Here is an 18,763-nt window from a genome sequence, read left to right as displayed (position 1 = left end):
AAAGTCAATGGCTTCTATTGGTTTTAGCAGGATGCTGGAAATTTAAATATCATTCAGTTCCCGTAGGAACTTTAGACTTTTCGATCATTTGAATCACTCAATTCTTTCTTAACTACTTAACATACTACATACAGTTTAGCATATAAAGACATAAAATTGTTAGATTGTATACCATCTGTGCACCAAAACAGAACCGTTTTGAGTGTACACTATATATATGTATACATACATATATATTCAAAATCATTTCAGAGTTGGTTTTACAATCCATAACAATGGAAAACAGAAGTGAAAGGAAGCAGGAGTTACCGTGTCAATCATTTCCAAATCTATCGCTGAATCCCTTAGCATCGGAGTTTATACCATCGTATTTGAAGAACAGTTCGAACTCTAAGCCATATTCAAAGATGAGTCCAGGTCCGAAAAAGAGTAAGAACAGTCAGAATATGAAATCGAAGACAACATCGACGACAACTTTGGTTCGTCGCGAGGTTGTTGGCGATGCATCCTATTTGCATGCTCAGAGGCAGCTATTTGAATTGTTGCATCAACTGGGGAACAAATTCATGCCCCTAAAAGCGATCGATGTGAGTCTGTCGCCAGACGGACAAGGTATCAATGTGCAGTTCAAGGGAGAACAGGGAACACTGGCCAAACAGATGCTGGACGAGAACCTTTGCCTGGATGCATCCTTGCACTTGGAGATCAGCGAACGTTCGTTTATGCCACGAAAATTACCCAATGTGCTTGCTGCCAATTTTATGGCTCGCATGGGAGATGTTCTAAATGACAAGATGGAGTGGAATGAGCAGTCGGATGTTACCAACTGCCCATCAACCACAACCACCATCGATTCAGATATTACGCAAGAAAATCGGTCCAAACGCATCAAGTCCTCCGTCTCTTCTCTTGCCAGTGAAATAAGCAAGACACACAAGATAAGCTCCAGCATACTAGGAACAACAACTATTCCAAAAAAGCAGTTGGAGTTAACCAATCCCAATACCAGTCCCACTGTAATGCCTGAGATCATGACCCTTCCAAAACTAAGTCAGATTACCAAAATTCCCACTCCCATTGGCGGTTGGAATGGAGTGAAGACTGTCGACAGTCGAACCGAAATGCGTCAACGGTCCGGAAATGCTAAACAAGATTCACAGCATGAGTACGTCCATTTAAAATTGCTGTAATGTAGTTTACAGTCTATATTAATATGCTTACATTATTTAATTAATTTATCACATCAATTAACACTTTTCTTCTCCCAGTAAAAAATCGATTAAGGGTAGACCTACGCCCAGGAAAAGCATAGGTCAGTCCATTAAGAAAAACACACAAAAATTGGCACCACGTGGCACATACACATCTCTGATGCGCCAAACTGAGGCACAGAAGGTGAGCTCAGATAACAGACATATTTTTCGAGTTTGACTAATTCCATTTTTTTGCAGCGTCTGAGTCTTTTGAAGGATGACAATAACTAGGGGAGATGTTTTATCAATAGACACACACACTAGGGATATAAGGAACTAAGGGTCCTGGGAATATATTTGCTATATCATTTTACATAACAAGTGGAAATTGTAATTGTTTTTAACTTCGCGATCAACGCATTTGTAAATCAACGACTAGTTTCTACTTTAAGTTCTCATAGATAGAATCAAGCAGGGAACAGGAATAAACAATAGTTGGTCAACATTGGTTATGTGGCCAATAGAGATAGAGTGAAAAATGGAATAAACAGAAAGAGCAATGTGAATAATTATAATAAAATTTTGTGTTTTTTTTTTAACATTTATAATATTTATTTATTCGTTAATCGATTTCACTAGAAAATGCATGTAAATATATATTCATGTATTTGTTGTATCATAGTTTCTTTTTTTGTTTTTTAAATACTTTGGTAAGTTCTGTTGCACCTGTTCTGGAACTTAGAACTACAATTACAATTAATTGTTTTAGGTAAATACATTTAAGTTTATCATATAATAACTAAATTTTTAAACAATTTCATTTTTAGCTATTTGAGTTTTGAAGAAGACACAAAGTTAGCAGATTTGATCTTATAATGGAGCTCATTGCGATTACTACACATTAAGTATATTATTTTAAGCATATATTTAATGATAATTAATTAAAAATCCTTTTTCATCAGTTTTTGGGTTTGATGCACACTGGAATCGTAATAATTAAAATAATAATATAAATAATAAAATGTACAATCAATCTATATAAACAGTTATATATAAGCTAACAACAATTAAATTTCGTTTCGTTTATGTTTAGGGCTATACAAAAATATATAAAATTAACAAGTACATGTGGCTTTTTTTCGAGTGTACTGCAACATAGTCAACTGGTGAATTGACTGTCGTGGTTCTGGTTGTGTGCGTGTATTTTTATATGCATGTGTATTTGGGGTACTGATATTTGACGGTATGCATTTGGGCTTTAATATACGGCAAAACCAAAACCTAAAACAGAAATTAAAAAATTGAATTAAATAATGAATTTGTTCGGTTTTGATTTAATTCTTGGGAAAAGTTTTAAAAGCAATTTTAGTATGAGTTATTATTGATTTTAGTATTGCATTTGCTTAGTTTGGGTTAGTAATGACCAAATACCTTTGCTACTTAGTTAGTCACATGGATGCGCGTTTTAACATTTAAGATGAGAGACGACAGGACGAAATTCTCAGTTTACCTGCTGCCAGAGAAAGAACAACGGCAACGGACAACGGGTACGACAACGACAACATCAAACATCAAAGATCATACATCATACAAAAGGAACACCAAACATGTTGATAAAGGCTACATGAATTAGTCTTCTACTTGGCTTGTTATTTGAGTAATTGTAATAACCATTTTAGTAGCTGTGCGTATGTATGTAAATAATTTTGGTTTTTGTTTTTGTTTTGAACTGAACTTAAGCAGTACTTGAGTTATGTGAGGCCCCACTGATCGCATTGAATAAAGCCATGCTATTGCGCTGGGCTGCGGTGTCGGCATCATCGCCAAGCGGCTGGAACGATTCGTCTTGGAGTAACTCACTGAGTGCCTGACACAGTTTCTCATAGTTCTCCTGAAGCGCATGATGATACTCCTTCTGATCCGCGCTAATCATGCGCTCGTTCACACGTAACGCCTTGTGACAAACGCCAATAAAATCGCTGGTTACCAAAAAGCAAATATGCATTATTAAGTGTAGTTAACTGGGAGTCTGTTAACCTACCGAAAGACATCCTTGAGATCCTCGACACGGTCGAGTGAAAAGTTATTGATCACCTTGGCATCCAGGAAGGCATGTGCATAGGCCAAAGGACCCGCGTTTACGGTAACTGCAACGCTACCCTGCAAACGTAGCTGCAACTTCTTAACATCCGCCGGCGGGAGAATGATCTCCTCCAGCTCTGAAACCTTTGATTGCATCTCATCGATGGCCACCTCAATGGGACTCAGTTCGATTATCTCGCGAGACTTGACGGGTATGCGCTTAAGCACATAGGGAAATGAGTATTGGGCTGAAGGAAAATAAATGAATAGCTGATCATTATAGTAATTTAAGATCACTCACTTTTAATGACAGTCTTGCGTTTCCACTGATCCTCTACGCTGCCACGTGCAGCGCCCGACTTGGTGAAGGGTGTTTCATACATAAATGTGTCCACATCGTGATTTTGTTCGAACTCATTGAGACGTTGATCAAGCTCGTCTTTGCTGAAGAAGGGTATCACATGGGTCACCTGTATGTAGGCCAGTTTGGCATCCAATTCGTCAACTTTTACCTAAAACAAGTGGTAACAAGTAGTTTAAAAAATAAATAAATAAGCCCCATGGATCTCAAAGTAAGCAAAGTGATATATGCGATATTTTTTTTCACAACAATTACATTTTAGATGGCAACCGTGGATGGCAAAGCTTTTCCAGCGATCAATTAGGCTGCTGAACAGTAATACCAAGTGGCGCCATCTGGCCTTAGCTTTACGCTCTCGATCAAAGCTGCTTAGCAATAAAAGTGAACGACAGATGGCGACGGTACGAAAGTCGTAGCAACATTTGAGTTTTTCGGATTACTTAAACCTAATATTCTTGCTATTCAAAAAGTACAAATATATATCACAAAACAACAATTGTAGACATAAACTAAAAATCGCAATACAAATAATAAATTATTTGTAATCTGACAGAGTGCATTAACAACAGACCCAAATTAAATACGCAATTTTCTACTTAATCCAGTTTTTTTTTTTTGTCGTCATTCAACCAAGTGAGAAAGTAGAAGCTAACATGGACTGTGGAAATGAGATGCATCAACAGTTCCTCAAGGATTTCATACAATCGCTGCAGGCTGGCAGCGACGATAGTTATAGTTTAAGCGAATCCTCGTTAAATCCCAATGCGGCGGAGTTTGTGCCCTCGTATCTGAAGAGCGAGGATGAGGAGTGTGCTCCATATGAGGATAATTGCCAGGCGAAGGTGGCCACAGACGAGGTGACGACGTCGACGACAACGCTGGTCAGACAAGAGATTGTGGGCGATAATCTGCACATATCACAACTGGATGCTCAGAGTCGCATTCAGCGACAGCTCTTCAATATGATGGATCAATTGGGCAGTCACAATTTTCCCCTCTCCGCAATACAATTCAATCTCAGCTCGGATGCACAGGGCATCAATGTGCAGTTCATGATGCCAGGAGGAGCAAGTAGGCCACTGTGGGATGACAATCTCTGTCTGGCATCTGGACTTCGTGTGGAGATCGGCAATCATGAGACTCGGCCAGGCAATGCCCTGGCTGCTCAATTTCTTAGTCGCATGTGTGCAGCCCTCAATGGCAAGAGTCAACAAACGAAGGAGCCATCGATCTGTCCCCGATGTACGGCTCTTCCCAAGAAGCACAGTTACACCGAGTTGGAAATTGAGCGCCAGATTGAGGACATTAAGGCCTTTGAGAAGCTGATCAACAATGATGGTGGCACACGCTATCAGGAGGCCTTCAAGGAGCTCTGCCACAAACTGGGATTGGCGACACCCGAGGAGCAATTGGTCAATTCTGGAATTTCGGCAGCTCCAATGCCCATCAAAACCAACGATTCCGAACTCATCACCAAAGATCATGACATATGCTACAATGAAGATGAAGAATTGTCAGGATACGACTGGGATTCGTTTACGCCAGAATTTAATCACATGAAGGTCTATAGGTTGACGGATGTCAACGAATCGGATATGATAAGAGAGGCAGATGAGGAACAGTTATCATCTAAAGAGGATTTCGAACTGAATGTGCCACCAAGCACCCCAGCCATGTCCACGACCAAAACCAATGTGAGCTCCGTCTTCCCCAAGCTCTACAAAGTAGCCCAGAAGAAGTGCATCAACAATGCCCGCAAGACAGCCATCCACAAGGAGAAGGAAAGCAAATTGCAGAGATGCCGCATAACCTCACCAAGCAGAGGAGTCGTGCCAAGTGGACCAACAAGTAAAAAGCAATCAGAGCCACTCTGCGTCACGGGCAATCGTCCTAAGACACATGTCCGAGAATTGCCACCCAAATCTGGTGTAGTTAGAAACCACATACCCGACATGGCGGACAGTCAAATTCTAAAGTCCAATTGTAAAATAGAGGCAAGTTCCCGAGTCAAAAATCAGCAAACATCGGAGCAAGTTCATGTGTAAGTTAACAATTTGATCGTCAATCAATTTATCAGTATATCTTAGTAGCACTTATTACATCAATCATAGCCAAAGCAATAATTGAAAATGGGGTTTAAGTTATTGAATAGATTTATATTCCACATAAAAGAATAGAATATAATCGAACAGAATCAATTTAATTAACAGCTGACAGTAATAAAAAAAAGAGAAAAAACATGATAAGCTCAAAAAATAAAATATCTACTCTTCAAAACTTAAACCGATTCAATAAAATATTTAAAATCACTTTAAGAATATTCAATATTTTTTAAAACTTCAATTTTAGTTCAACTTGATTTCTTATTACACAATTCTTTTCTTTAAAAAAAATTAGGGTTAAAATTCATCATAAATTAAAAAAATAAACTGTAACATATCAAGCTATAACCGCAACGTTTCTCAAACGGAATTTTTTGAATTATTTATTATGTATATTTTTAAACATAATATTTTACCAAAAATCTCCTTTAGCCCATTTAAGATGCCACATAAAATAACAGATAGTATTTTTAATATAGGGGGATAAATGCGCTTGTTACTTATTTGCCAAAACAACGAATTTAATGTCGCTTAAGCTTTTCTGTTTAGGACTTGTATATCAAGACTATCTAACCTTATTTATAAGTTAATTAAAATAAAATATTGCAGTAACAAACATAGTAAAGCAGCCACCTTGCCACGGGCAACAGGTAACACTGGCGCAGGACAAATGCAGAGCACAAAACAGAGTCAAGCAGGAGCAGTTCCAAGAGTTGTGGCGCCACGAATGACACAGGCCTCAAAGATGCGGCAATCAGAGGTGAAGCGCGTAAGTCAAAAATATCATTTATGATATTCAATTCCACTTCTTTCCCATTATCATTGATTATCGGTTTTCCATTTTCCAAATCCATTTAGCGCTTAAGCCTAATGCGAGGGGAAGACACTGACGTCCAATTTAATGAGTATCTGTTCAAATGAGCTAGTTCCACTTATTTGTATATGTATGTATTGTAGTTATTTTAGTTTGACAGCCGCAGCCGTATTCTTAAAAATTTGTTAGGTTGTTAGACATTCTAAAAAACAACTATAAATCAGTCAAATGATCTTAAGCTGTGTGAGATAACAAATAATGTTAAGTATTCATTAGGAAAAAATAATATACATACTTTGTTGTAAACAAATAGCAAAACCAAAAAAAAATTCTATGTAGTTTTACTGAAAAATTTTTGGCAAAGGAAAAAAAAATATATATTCTCCTGATAAAATCGTAAGTAAGTCGTAACGATCACACTAAATAGCCCATGAAATCACTTGTGGATCATTGTTGAACTGGTTGCGACTTGGAAGTTATCATATTGGATAATCTCGCATACTCGAACCATAATGAGTTTCAAATAATATTTTCAAAGGTTTTCATAGGAAGAACTGACTTAAAATTATTTATTTTTCCATAATTTAATAGATAAACATTTTCTCACATACCGGAGATGAATCCATAATAAGTTTGACAACATCGGCGCCAAACTTCTCCTTATACTGTTTGGCCAAGCGTTCCGAGATTTCACTAAGGGATGTCAGCTTGGGCTCCTTGTACACATACTCAATGGCGTGATCCTCCTCGAAGTACATCTGAAAATACGCAGAAAACTTGTTAGTCAGAATATTAAGGAAAATACCACCGTGAACACTTACAAATTCAAAGGCACACAAATTATAATTACGTAGAAAAAAGAAAACTTAAAATATTAAAGTTTTGTATGAAAAAAAAGTGTTATTGGTATATTTTATACAATAAATACATTATAACTATTCCATTCAAAAATTAATTTACTTCAATTCAATCAAAATATAATTTGCGATCCCAGTTTTACATTTTTTTTACAAAGAGCAAAGCCTGCAAAACTTTACTCATTTTGGGTGTTTACAGTCTTGATTAACTTCGAAGTACTCACCATGCCATAGAAGACCACACGATAAAAGCGACCCAGCATGCGCCTTCCAGATCTATTCACCTCCACAATCTTGTTGTAGGCCTGGGTGAGATGCTCATAGCAATGGGCCAACTCGATGAAGTTGCGAGCACGCTCATAGATGGGCAGGATGAGCTTGTAGAGTTCTCCGAGGCACTCGAAGCGTTCGGCACGATCGAGAAAGTCGGCGCATTGTTTCAGCTGTTCCAGCAGCATTTGCTCCGTGTACTGAGAGTCCTGGGCACCCGCATCCAGCTTGAGTCCTTGTTCGTCCAACGGAATATTGCGTGAGATCTTGCCAAAGGCTGTCGAGGACCAGCTCAAAGTGCAGCCACCTTTCAAACGCAGATATTCACACATGAGAGCGGCAATATGGAGATGACAGCAGGCCGCCTCCGAGAGATTGCCATTCTGTTCGTGATTCCGGGCCATGGTGACGAGCCAGGTGTGTCTCAATTCCGGCGTGGATGCATATGAATTGGCCAGCGAATATTGGAGCTCCAGAAGACGCTCTGGATCCATGTGATGAGCCTGCATCTGAGCCGTGGCCATGAGAACAGTGCGCACACGACGTGTCAGATCCTTGACCTCCAAGGGGAATCCTGTGCCCTTCATTGCCTTATCACTATTGGCATAACTATTGATAATGGACAAACTCTCCTGGAAGCGTGCATTATTCAAACCAATCACATTGCCAATCATCTGAGACACAGAGATGATGACCTGCAGATGAACTCGAGTCAAGGCTTTGCGTCCACTGAACTCAAAGTTGCTGCGCATCAGGAGATAGAGCACGGCACAGGATTCATGGCGTATGTCCACCAGGCGACTGTCGCAGGCCTTGAGCAGCTCATAGACCATCTGTCCACAGAGCATGGCATTCCCCTTGAACAGGGCCATGGAATAATTGTTAATAAATGCCCGTAGAGCCGCAAAGACGTGCTTGGAGAGACGCTCCGATTGTCCCAGCTGAAGGAATCGCAGATAGACACGGGCTAGCTTGGGCAGCACCAAACTGTCCGCCAGCAGCTGTCGAAACTGGAGCACATAGAGTCCCAGACAGTCCAGTATAATCATGCCCACTTCAGTGGCAAGGTTCGATTCGTACAGTGCCTGCTGTGACCTGGCTGACATGTCCATATCCTCCAGAAAATGCTCTCGAGTCTGGGTCAGTGTTCCTGTGCACGGCTCCTGGTGGCCATTCTCCAGCACTGGCGGTGCAGTCCGTGCGGGAAGTGTATGCGCCTTCGTTGGACGTATCACTCGAGCATCTGTGGCAAGGATCACATTCTTCTTACCCACGTATCGAAACTGCAGCAGACACAAGTCCAAAATGGATAGAAACTGAAACGTTTCCGTCTCGTTGCAGTTCTGCCACCAGCCAACCATTTGATCCTGCGACAGGTGCTTCACTATGAACAGGAAACCCAACAGCAGATCCTTGCTCTCCCCAGCGCTGAACTTATCGCATCTGGAGAGGATCTGCGCATGGGTTACGCTCACCGAACGATTGTGTCCATTGCGTAGGGCAACATCGGTCTCCCCATTTGTGTAGGCGCCAATTGTCGTCGTGTCCTGCGAGTGCTGTAAGAGATCAAAACAAAACGAGAAAATAAAAATTAAATGAATATTCAATCAAATAAGTAAATGATTTAAGAATGTAATAAATCATTAATACAAACTTATTAAACATTTTTATTTATTTTCGAATATTGTTTAGCGCCATCACTTGATTTATTTCTTGAGTAAATCTAATAATAAGATCAGTGACAACATAAAATTTAAAGTTTAAATTTTAACATTTTTCAATTTAAACTTTTAACTTGGGTTGTTTGTTATCTATAAATGTGGGAACAAATGTAAAAAGTTTGAATACTCCCAGAATTGGAAGCTTAAAAATTTAAATATTTATGAACTAATATTTTATAATTTTAGTTGCTATCTATATATTTTTTTTAAATTTATTGTCAGTGCTATCACATTACTAATTACTTGAGTAAATAAATAAATAATTTAAATTATAATCTTAAGGATTACTTACGCCCGAATCGGAGTTGGAGTTGAGCGATAGATTGGACACACCATTGCTTATCGCTGAGCCGGCGATGGCGGCCAGATAATTGTGCTCCTTGATGTGCATGGAGGTGCGGCAAGGACTCGGCTGATCAATGTGCAATGTTAAGCGATTCTTGGAACGCGGCGTGGAGGTTAAGGAGCCAAAGTTGGAGGAGTCCTTGCTGAACACATAGCTACTAGAGCAACTAAGACGCTTCGTATACGAGGCGGAGTCGGCATAGACATGACCATTGGGAGTGCAGGCGCCCGACTCCGACAGATCATCTATGCGCTGCAAATTGTCCATGACAATGCCCAGCCAAGGAACATAGAGCAAAGCGATCCTCGACAGCTGACCACGTTGTTGATAGCGTGCATCCAGCTCGTGCTTAGCCAGCAGATCCTTAAAAATGGCCAGCGCATGACGACGCACATGACCCACTTCATTAAGGCTGCTCTTCAGCTCCTGCAGCAACAAACCCGAGAGGAAATGCTGTCGGCAAAACTGCTCCGAGAGCGTAAAATGCTGCAGCAATTCCGGCGGACGATTTTTAGGATTCAGCACAAATGGCAGATTCAATGGTACATAATGCTCATGCTGGCAAATCTCCTGCAGAAAGTTGAACTTGTATTCGTGAAGCACACGTGCGTTTCCCGGTGCGAAATGTTCCATGTAGAAACGTATCAACTTGAAGACAAATCCACGATCCATATAACTCAGACACTGACGCACAAATCTGGCCAGAGAACGATTGAGTTGCTGTGTCTCCTCGCCCAGATCCTCGTAACGCGTTGTTATATAAGGCACGAGGATTTTTATTAACTGCTCCACACGATCCGCATACTCCTTGGGAAATCTTTCGTTGCGCAACATTCGAATGCGTCCGGTAGCTAAAAGATGTTGCGCCATGCTCTTAACAATCAGATCAAAGAAGATCGATGAGTATCTCATGAACTTGTTGACTATTAGGAAATCCGTATTGCTCGGATTGAGGAGATATGGCAAATGACGACACAGTTCTCCGTGCACAGTCCGCATCCTGGCCGTCTGTTGACTGTAATAAGGAGCATGGAACACATACTTCACATACGCTGAAAGCAGCTCTGTGCGATTCGCCTCATCGCTTATCAGATGTATAATGTTGGTCAACAAACGTATGACATTTAAGCCAATTTCCTCGGATTGTGTGTGCACCAATAACGTAAAGAGTTCATTAAGTAGCGTAGGCAGAAAATTGATCAAGGATCTCATGTCAATAGCATGCGCTGCTTTCAGAATCTTGCAAGTTTCCATCTCCGCCGGCAGAGCTCCAGATTTTCCACCTTCCAGCAAACGTTCGCAATGGGCAAAGAAATTGTGCAAATGTTGATCTGCAGTCAAAACCGTAGAATCCAGACGTAAACCAACGTTATAAAGCTGTCGCTGATTGTCTATCCATTGAATCTCCGGACCGCAATTCTGCTGAGAAATTGAAAGGGTTTGTAGGCGGCCAGAGGGGAAGAGATTACGGATTTGCGGATGGTATAATGCATGGAGATGGTGCGAAAAAGAGAACAATTGAGAGCGGGTTTTTGTTTACGGTTAGACAAGCAAGGAACGTATGTGAAAGTAAAAACAAAAAAAAAAACATTTCATGAGTCGATGATAAGCGACAAAGCGACAACAACAACGACAGCAACTTACCCCCTTGCCAAGGCCCAAAGGCTGTATGGACAGATATCCCACAGGTAAGGTCGCTGCCACAGGCAACAGCTTCTCCTCCAGACAGATGCGATTCTTCTGCAACAATGGCAACCAAGCATACCCGATGGGCGTCTCAAATGCCGCATGTGCATCACGTTTCTTGCTCAGATTGCAGGACACATGATAAAACGAGAAGAGCAAATGATGTTCGGGAAAGAGACCAAGTGGAAGGCGCAGTTTGATCTCCTCATACCAAGTGGGCGTCACATTGTGATGGAGAACGGGACAGGCTATCTGAGAGACCAACAAATCCTGTCCAGGTCGGCCATAGATGCACTGAATAAAATCAAAAGAGTTGCATTAATAGATGTAAACAATTAAGAATGTTACAGTCAGATACTCTCCACAAATTAAAAAAAAAAAATATATATATATATATCAATAATTATTCTAAATATTTATATTCCAAGAATCGAAAATGTAAATGGGACTTTATTTGAAATAATTATTTTCCCCAAAAAATCTTCAATAGCTCCTATTACTAAGTAATAAAAAATCAGTAATAATTATTATTACTGATTTATATTATTATATTATTTATATAATTATATTATTTATATTATTATAATATTATATTATTTATATATATTTTTTTTAATCACAAATAATTATTAAATTGTATTGAGAAAATAAAAATCTTTAAATAACCATTAAATGTGAATTATTTGCCTATTTCTCATACTTTTTAGAGTGGAAGTTATGCCTGTTAAATATATTTGCACAGCCTTTTCTTTCTGCTTTTTTTCCGCTTACCTTCAATGGTTTGCTGTACTCCCCATCTCCATCCCTCAGCTCCACCACGACTGTAATGTTGCGAGCTCGCGAAAAGATCTTTTGACTATCAAATTGCAAACTCAATGGATAAACATAAAGATGATTGCAGAAATTGGTATAAGGAAACGCATCCCGCTCGTGTTGACCCTGAAACTCGGTGAGTTCCAAGGTGAGCGGTTGCTTGGCGGAGGCACTGAAACTAGACAAGGGAGCTAAAGATTTGCTGAGACCACAGGGCGTCGTCTGATCCAACAGCTGCAACTGGAGACGCATGCAACCCGGGATTATGGTCAGCTTGCTGAGTTTCTCCGGCTTGCGATAGTCGAGCAACAGCTTGAGCATCTCTTCATCCTTTAGTTTGGGCAACTCCTGGCGATAGATCGTGTTGAACTCGAACTCTCGCTGAGGATCCACATCCAACTCGTGACTGTAGGCCTTGAATAGGGGACGAGCTGCCCAGGCGAATGGCTGGCGATAGTGTCCAATGTGTTGGGCACAACTCTTGGCTGCCTTGTGCACCTTCTGTCCCAGCTTGGCATCCCGAGCAGCCTTCACATAAGGCTCTGCTGCCTGGGGAATGCCGCACTGCAGCACCTTCTCAATGCGCAGCACGATATAAATATCCGCATGTGGAGCAGTCACCGAGAGGAGGCACTGCCTCAGCTGTTGGAACTGCTGGCGAGGACACCGAAGCAATTCCGAGGAGACGCCATCGAAGAGAGAATGTGGCGCCTGTGCTGCATTCTTTTCATCACTCTCCGAGCGTCTGGGAACGCCGCAACCTGCCACAGAGGCGGGCACAGGTGTGTTGGGCAACAGTTGAGCCGCTGAAGCCTCGTTGATGTTAAAGTAGAAACTCTCGCTGAGCTTGCGACCTGCCTTCGCATCGTACAGCGCCAGGCTGGTGATGTAGGGTTCCACCTGGCACAGCTGTTCCCCTCCAGCTCCCTCTGCCATATCCGTGGGTTGACATTGTAATCGAAAGCGTAGACTGCGGCAACAAAGGAAAATCCTTGTGCCAAAGTGCTCACGATACTGCTCCAAATTATCACCAGCAATGGCTTTGCCCGGACTCTGATAGCAGGCAAAGAGTCGACGACGCTGCTCTCGTCGTGCCTGGGCAATGGAGTGATCCGTCTCACGACCATACTTCATAAGCTGTGGATGCAGCGATTGATCCAGGCCTTTGAGTGTACCAAATGTTATTGGCTCCATCGCCGGTGGCTGTAGTTGGAGAGTGGCCTGAGGTTGTCGCTCTAACGATGCATTGCGCTTCTCCTCCTGCGCCTTGTTCTGGGCCAGCACCGAGGAGAGCTTGCTCAGCCAATCCTTAAAGTCCTGCTCATTTTCAGCTGCCAATGTAAATGATTTGTGTCCTGCGGTCATGCGCAGCTCAAAACAGAAGCGACCACGTTTTGGATTCTAGAATGAGATACGGAATTTTGTTGGAACGGAATTGGAATCTCATACTCCTGAATAATTTGGAAGTGTACGCACCTGCACCACCTCCGTGCAAAAGTCCATGACAATGGTGGCCTTTGCTTCGCCCTGTTTTTCATCCTTGTGCAGCTCAAGCATGTAGGTGCCATCGATCTCCTGGCGCAGATAGCAATAGCGACGCTTAAAGGACTTGTTGCCAATATTGGCAAACATGCGATCCGAGGCTGAATCAGGTCCCTTCAGCAGATATCCTTGCTTGGTGATGGTGTCCGCCTGGGAACGTGTCATTTGCTCATCTATGCGATCCTGATCAGCATCAATTTCATAGACTTCCTCAAGCAATTCCTCGCCAGGCGATGTGCTGTAAGATAAAAAACTGTTAAAAGAAATCGTGTAGAGATTATGAATGACTATAACACCTAGGTAGATCATGACAGTTTCCTCCATAAGCGCTGTACTTGTAGTGAATGAGATGATTCTTGGCACGATATGTGTACAACGCTTGTCGTGTGAAACGTGTGCACTCGGCACGTGTTCCTGTCGTCGTTCCATCGATTACATCCTCGCTAGTTGGATGCTCCTCATCCCCATACTCGTCTACCTCCTCAGGCTGTGCTAGATGGGATCGCAGTGTTGTGGATGACAATGCTGATTCGTAGGATTCATGTGACAACTTTCGACTTGTCGAGCCATTGGAACACTGTGAACTCTTTCGGGACAACTGACCATTTCCATTGGACAGACTCGTATTGCTGCTGTGTCCATTCTGGTAGCTGCCATTCGACTGCAGGCTGCCCTGTCGGCTCACCTGACTGTGTCCATTGCTGCCCAACGCCATGGAGCCGTGAAGTGGACAAACAATCGCCTCATTTGGTGGCTCAAATCGATCTGCCACGGATTTGTCATTGCTGCGTTGCTTACGTGGCATAATGATCTCCTGAAATGAATTTATTGTATAAATTGTATATCTTAGAGTAATATATATTATGCATAATCTTCATAAGAAACTGAGTAAATCGATTTGCGATATAATTGAAAATTAAACGTTAAAAAAAAAAATATTATAATTTTTTAAATTTATTCACTTTAAAGGCTGCATTACGATCAATCAAGTTAATTAAACTGATTTTCATGAAAAATGAACAACTGAACAAAAAAAGTTCAGAATATACATGTTATTTTGACAAAATTATAAAAATGTTTATTTAATTATAAATTTTACTTGATCTCTATTAATGAAACTGGAAATCTGTGCAATACAAAATGCTTGACATATCAACAAACTAGAGTTAATAGAAAAATCCATTATTCTGAATTAATGTGCGTCGAGCAATTGCGACTTGTTTAAGCATTAAAATTTTAAACGAATCGCTTCAAAAGTAAAAGTTTTAACATAAGTGAATAAATTATTTGTGGTGCTTTCTTTCAGCTTAAGTAGTTTTTCTTTGTCTTTCTGATATTCCAACTTACCGAGACATCATCTGCTGGATAGATAAGCAGCTCCCGCTGCGGATCATTCTGTATGAGCGTTTTATTTTTGGCTATAAAGGCTTCAAAATCGATGGGCTCTACAATGAGGGGTTTGTTCTGCAAGTAAAGAGAAGGGAAACATTTTGGTTAGATATTTGCTAATTTATGTATGCCACTTGTAAAAGCAAAGCGCAGCTATTAATAGACTCCCCCAATAACCGAATCCAAATGCAGCTATCCTAGAATTTATTGAATCTAGCCACGCCATAAATTTATGGCTGCTTTTCTCGGTGCTTCCCCCTTCGAGTTCTCCTCTTCCCTCCGTTTAGACCTTGACCGCATTTTACAGCGGATGTCGACGTCTCCGTGGTTGTATCTTGTAATGATATGTTCCATGTTTTAGACACGTCGGCGTGGGCCCAGACTATTGCCATAAACAAATCGATTTTGTTTAACCATTTGGCATTTTGCAATGCCCAGCAGACGTTTTGAGATGTTTTGGTTTGCTTAGCTTTTGTTTTTGATTTTGGATAAACGATGACACCATGGAGGTGCGCCTAACTGACACCAGTAGGTTGCAAGGTGCTATTACTACCCAACCCAACCCTTTTGTGACATGGCGCCATCAATCCAAAAAGGTTAAAGTGTCATTTCCGGTGTCACCTCTGAGTGTTGTCATTCAATGAGTAACCTGAGCTTCCTGGGCTTGGTTAGGGACTGGAAACTTCGTGTGATAACTGCGCAAATGTACACCAATAAATAAAGGATTGTCGAGGATTCCAAGTGTTTCATTAAACGGGTTGGGTCAACATATATAACAATAATTGTCTTAGGTCAGAACATTTATTAAATACATACTATAAATTATCATATATTAAATTTAACCAATATTTCCTTTATTTCTAATTTGAATTATTAAGAATAATATTTTTCATAGCTTTAAATTATACGTATCCCTAATGAAATGTTATGTCTTGAATTTTATCTTTCAATTTTTCTTAAAGTTTAACCTTTCTAATATTTTTATCAATTTTATTTCCCTTCAGTTCTGTAGCTACCTCAACTCTCTGAATTTGTAGCTTAAGCATTTTGTGAAATCTGTATACGTTTTTATAATTAATCTAATCAATAATAAAATGTTCAACAGAAGCCGCTCACAACTGTAATTTGCATAAAGTTTAAGAATTTACATGTTGTTTATTATTCATATAATGAAAGTTTTGTTTTAGCAATTCTTCAACATTTATACATTTCGAACTTTCTGTTAAGGTTTTATTCAAAAGCTCTTCCGTCTTGCCCTGCGCTTTTGAAAGCCTTGACTTAAGTTATCGGGTTGCTTATACGCAGTACAACCTGTGGTTACACGTTCATTCAGTTCGATGCACTTGACGCCTGTCACATGTGGAAAGCATTTAAGTTGATAAGCCCAAGTTTCTCTTCTACCTCTTCTCTTCTATCTCTTTCGCCCCCTCTTTTTCAAGCTCTTTCTGTTTTTTCACGCATTGCATGCAAATTGCCAACGACGACGACGTCACTTGCGTAATTAAAACCCCTTCTCCTTCCCCTAACACCTCAGCATGTTTTAGAGCCTACGGCGACAATTGCATCGCGAATTACGCAAAGCAATTACCAAATCAATTGCTTAGTCAAACAAAAACAAAAAAAACTACAGTTAAGTTAAAAAACAGATTGTTGAAGACTATGATATATACCCTGTAACATTGCCTAGCAGATTAAGTCATAATATACAATTTTTAATGTAGCCTAATTCCTATAAAGTGTTGCCTGAAGAAATACTCAGTCATTGTTCTGAACAGCTTAAATACTCTAGCAAATAATCTTTAGTTTAAAATAAAATATACTTTTATAGCATGTAAATAAAAAATTTATTCTATAGACATGTTGTCTGTTGAGATGCTTTACCATGGGAAACTTCCTATTAAATAGATTTCAGTGAAAAACAAAATATGCTTCATAATGTATACAATGTATACATTGCCTGTTGCCATATGAAAAACTCTTTGTCTCTTAATATATGCTGAGACTTTTCAAAATACTCTAAAATACTTGTGGATAGTAGAAAAAAAAATGGCTGAAACCGTAGAAAAAATGAATAAACAAAGGATATATATTAAATTAAGATAAAATTATTACACAGCTTCTTAAAAAATTTTACTAAAACTATGCCTAAATTATCTCGTACTTTAAACTCGTACTTATAAATGAAAAGTTTATACATTTGATAGAAATAATAAGAAAACCAAAAAAAAAATTTTGGGTTTAAAAACATGTCACTCAGTCAACACACAGCTAAGAATTTCCGAGAATTGGGTATATAAAGTCATTAAGCTGGGCGTAGTCAAAATGCCAATGAAAGGCCAAGAAACTTGTTTCAATCAGTCAGTATCGGCACTACCAATCATCAATCTATCAGTTGATCAGCAGTAGAGCCCAACACGCAAATTTGTTGTAAAATAAGAAACTGGCAGGCAATGAAAGCAGCAAATGGCCAACCACAATATCAGCAGCAACCACAACAACAAAACAGCAACCACAACAACTGGTCCAGTCTGTGTGGCAAGGCGTGAAACCTGAGCAAAAGGCATCAGCATCATCATCATCATCATCGTCATCATCTTCAGATTTTGTTGGTTGAAGGCGCCACCACAAAACGTGATGTTTTTATGCCTACTTCTCGCTAGGCGCTGGTCATGCAATTCCAGTGCAGCCAAGTGGCATGTGGCATGTAGCATGCTACTTGTCGCTGCTTATGCTGAATATAACAATATACAGTGGCAATGACCGAGCCATAAACGAGGGGGAATCTCATTGATTTTGATATGGTTATTCGATGGGCAGCTCGACAATGTCACTTGAGCAAAAGAATCCCATAGGTCGTCTAGCCCCCCGTTTCCCTTGCACCACAATTAACCCACTCTAGCCATCAATTTAAATTGCAACAATGCAGTTGCCTTTTCAGACATACAAATATCTTGAGTTCGAAGGGGGGATAAATTACTTTTCGTTTTCTGTTTCGCTTTGAAGTGAATTGGAAACCATTGAAGTGGCCGTCTGCCTTTTCGCCTTGCCACTTTTCTCCCTCCATCCTCCACCATGAATGTGATTTGCATTATGAGTCTATGGAAAAGTTTTGACTAAATTTAGCTTGCCCCACTGCATTAGTATTTGTATGTATGACTGTGTCTGTCGAACTTTTGACCCACACTAAAACCACCTTAACTTTTTTCTGTTTCTTTTTTATATATTTTGAAAGATCAATTCATGGCATCATTTCGTAGTTTTTATTTCAGCTTTTTAGTTTTCCAAAAGTTCCAGTTCGCTTGTTGCCATCAAATGTTTTTTTTAGTGCTGCCAATGAGTTATTGGATTGCCAAATTGACCAACAATAAAGCCACAAAGTGTTTTACCATTTTCAAGAGCTCATTCAAATCGCATGAGTTTTCGATTGTTTTAATGGATTTTGCTGATAGCCTTCAGTGGGTTTTTTAAACTACAACAAGGTAAAATGTTATCAAAAAGCAGAGAAACATATAGATTTAAGAATTATTCTGCATTTTATTTATTTATAAGATTTTCTTAAATTATTTTAGTAAATTAATTAAATTAAT

General features: G+C 40.0%; 3 protein-coding genes across 5 annotated transcripts in view; 2 read left to right on the top strand and 1 right to left on the bottom strand.

Moving 5' to 3' along the window:
- The first annotated feature begins 120 nt into the window (after nucleotides 1–120).
- Nucleotides 121–1,775, top strand: LOC117779550. Its single transcript, XM_034615782.1, has 3 exons — nucleotides 121–1,165; nucleotides 1,269–1,395; nucleotides 1,452–1,775. The coding sequence occupies exons 1-3, from the start codon at nucleotides 276–278 to the stop codon at nucleotides 1,482–1,484; spliced, it is 1,050 nt and encodes a 349-aa protein (XP_034471673.1). The 5' UTR covers nucleotides 121–275; the 3' UTR covers nucleotides 1,485–1,775.
- A 5-nt stretch (nucleotides 1,776–1,780) lies between these two features.
- The window catches only part of LOC117779547 (dedicator of cytokinesis protein 9), a 29,157-nt gene continuing 12,174 nt past the window's right edge, over nucleotides 1,781–18,763 (bottom strand). Inside the window, exons 2-13 of one of the 3 annotated variants that reach the window (XM_034615779.1) lie at nucleotides 15,135–15,251; nucleotides 14,084–14,601; nucleotides 13,722–14,025; nucleotides 12,204–13,646; nucleotides 11,391–11,726; nucleotides 9,693–11,168; nucleotides 7,634–9,235; nucleotides 7,164–7,310; nucleotides 3,577–3,787; nucleotides 3,235–3,523; nucleotides 2,940–3,172; nucleotides 1,781–2,474 (exon numbers count right to left, since the gene is read on the bottom strand). In XM_034615779.1, coding sequence (XP_034471670.1) covers nucleotides 2,452–2,474; nucleotides 2,940–3,172; nucleotides 3,235–3,523; nucleotides 3,577–3,787; nucleotides 7,164–7,310; nucleotides 7,634–9,235; nucleotides 9,693–11,168; nucleotides 11,391–11,726; nucleotides 12,204–13,646; nucleotides 13,722–14,025; nucleotides 14,084–14,601; nucleotides 15,135–15,251 — 6,699 coding nt within the window. In that variant the 3' untranslated portion in view covers nucleotides 1,781–2,451. Of the gene's footprint in view, nucleotides 2,475–2,703; nucleotides 3,173–3,234; nucleotides 3,524–3,576; nucleotides 3,788–7,163; nucleotides 7,311–7,633; nucleotides 9,236–9,692; nucleotides 11,169–11,390; nucleotides 11,727–12,203; nucleotides 13,647–13,721; nucleotides 14,026–14,083; nucleotides 14,602–15,134; nucleotides 15,252–18,763 lie in introns of all 3 variants that reach the window. The other 2 variants (XM_034615780.1, XR_004617019.1) reach the window with 2 other exon arrangements.
- LOC117779548 lies at nucleotides 4,102–6,875 on the top strand. The gene is made up of 3 exons (XM_034615781.1): nucleotides 4,102–5,677; nucleotides 6,348–6,507; nucleotides 6,597–6,875. The coding sequence occupies exons 1-3, from the start codon at nucleotides 4,290–4,292 to the stop codon at nucleotides 6,657–6,659; spliced, it is 1,611 nt and encodes a 536-aa protein (XP_034471672.1). The 5' UTR covers nucleotides 4,102–4,289; the 3' UTR covers nucleotides 6,660–6,875.

This window comes from Drosophila innubila, assembly GCF_004354385.1.
Source record: "Drosophila innubila isolate TH190305 chromosome 2L unlocalized genomic scaffold, UK_Dinn_1.0 4_B_2L, whole genome shotgun sequence".
Lineage (NCBI taxonomy): Eukaryota > Metazoa > Arthropoda > Insecta > Diptera > Drosophilidae > Drosophila > Drosophila innubila.
This window is presented reverse-complemented; position numbering and strand designations above follow the sequence as displayed.

What these genes read in the sequence shown, in the direction of transcription:
- LOC117779548 (XM_034615781.1), top strand. Translation starts at nt 4,290, where the DNA reads ATGGACTGTGGAAATGAGATGCATCAACAGTTCCTCAAGGATTTCATA. An exon ending in ACATCGGAGCAAGTTCATGT is followed by an intron (nt 5,678 to 6,347) that starts GTAAGTTAACAA and finishes AAAATATTGCAG; the next exon opens with TAACAAACATAGTAAAGCAG. An exon ending in GGCAATCAGAGGTGAAGCGC is followed by an intron (nt 6,508 to 6,596) that starts GTAAGTCAAAAA and finishes AAATCCATTTAG; the next exon opens with CGCTTAAGCCTAATGCGAGG.
- LOC117779550 (XM_034615782.1), top strand. Translation starts at nt 276, where the DNA reads ATGGAAAACAGAAGTGAAAGGAAGCAGGAGTTACCGTGTCAATCATTT. An exon ending in AAACAAGATTCACAGCATGA is followed by an intron (nt 1,166 to 1,268) that starts GTACGTCCATTT and finishes TTCTTCTCCCAG; the next exon opens with TAAAAAATCGATTAAGGGTA. An exon ending in GCCAAACTGAGGCACAGAAG is followed by an intron (nt 1,396 to 1,451) that starts GTGAGCTCAGAT and finishes ATTTTTTTGCAG; the next exon opens with CGTCTGAGTCTTTTGAAGGA.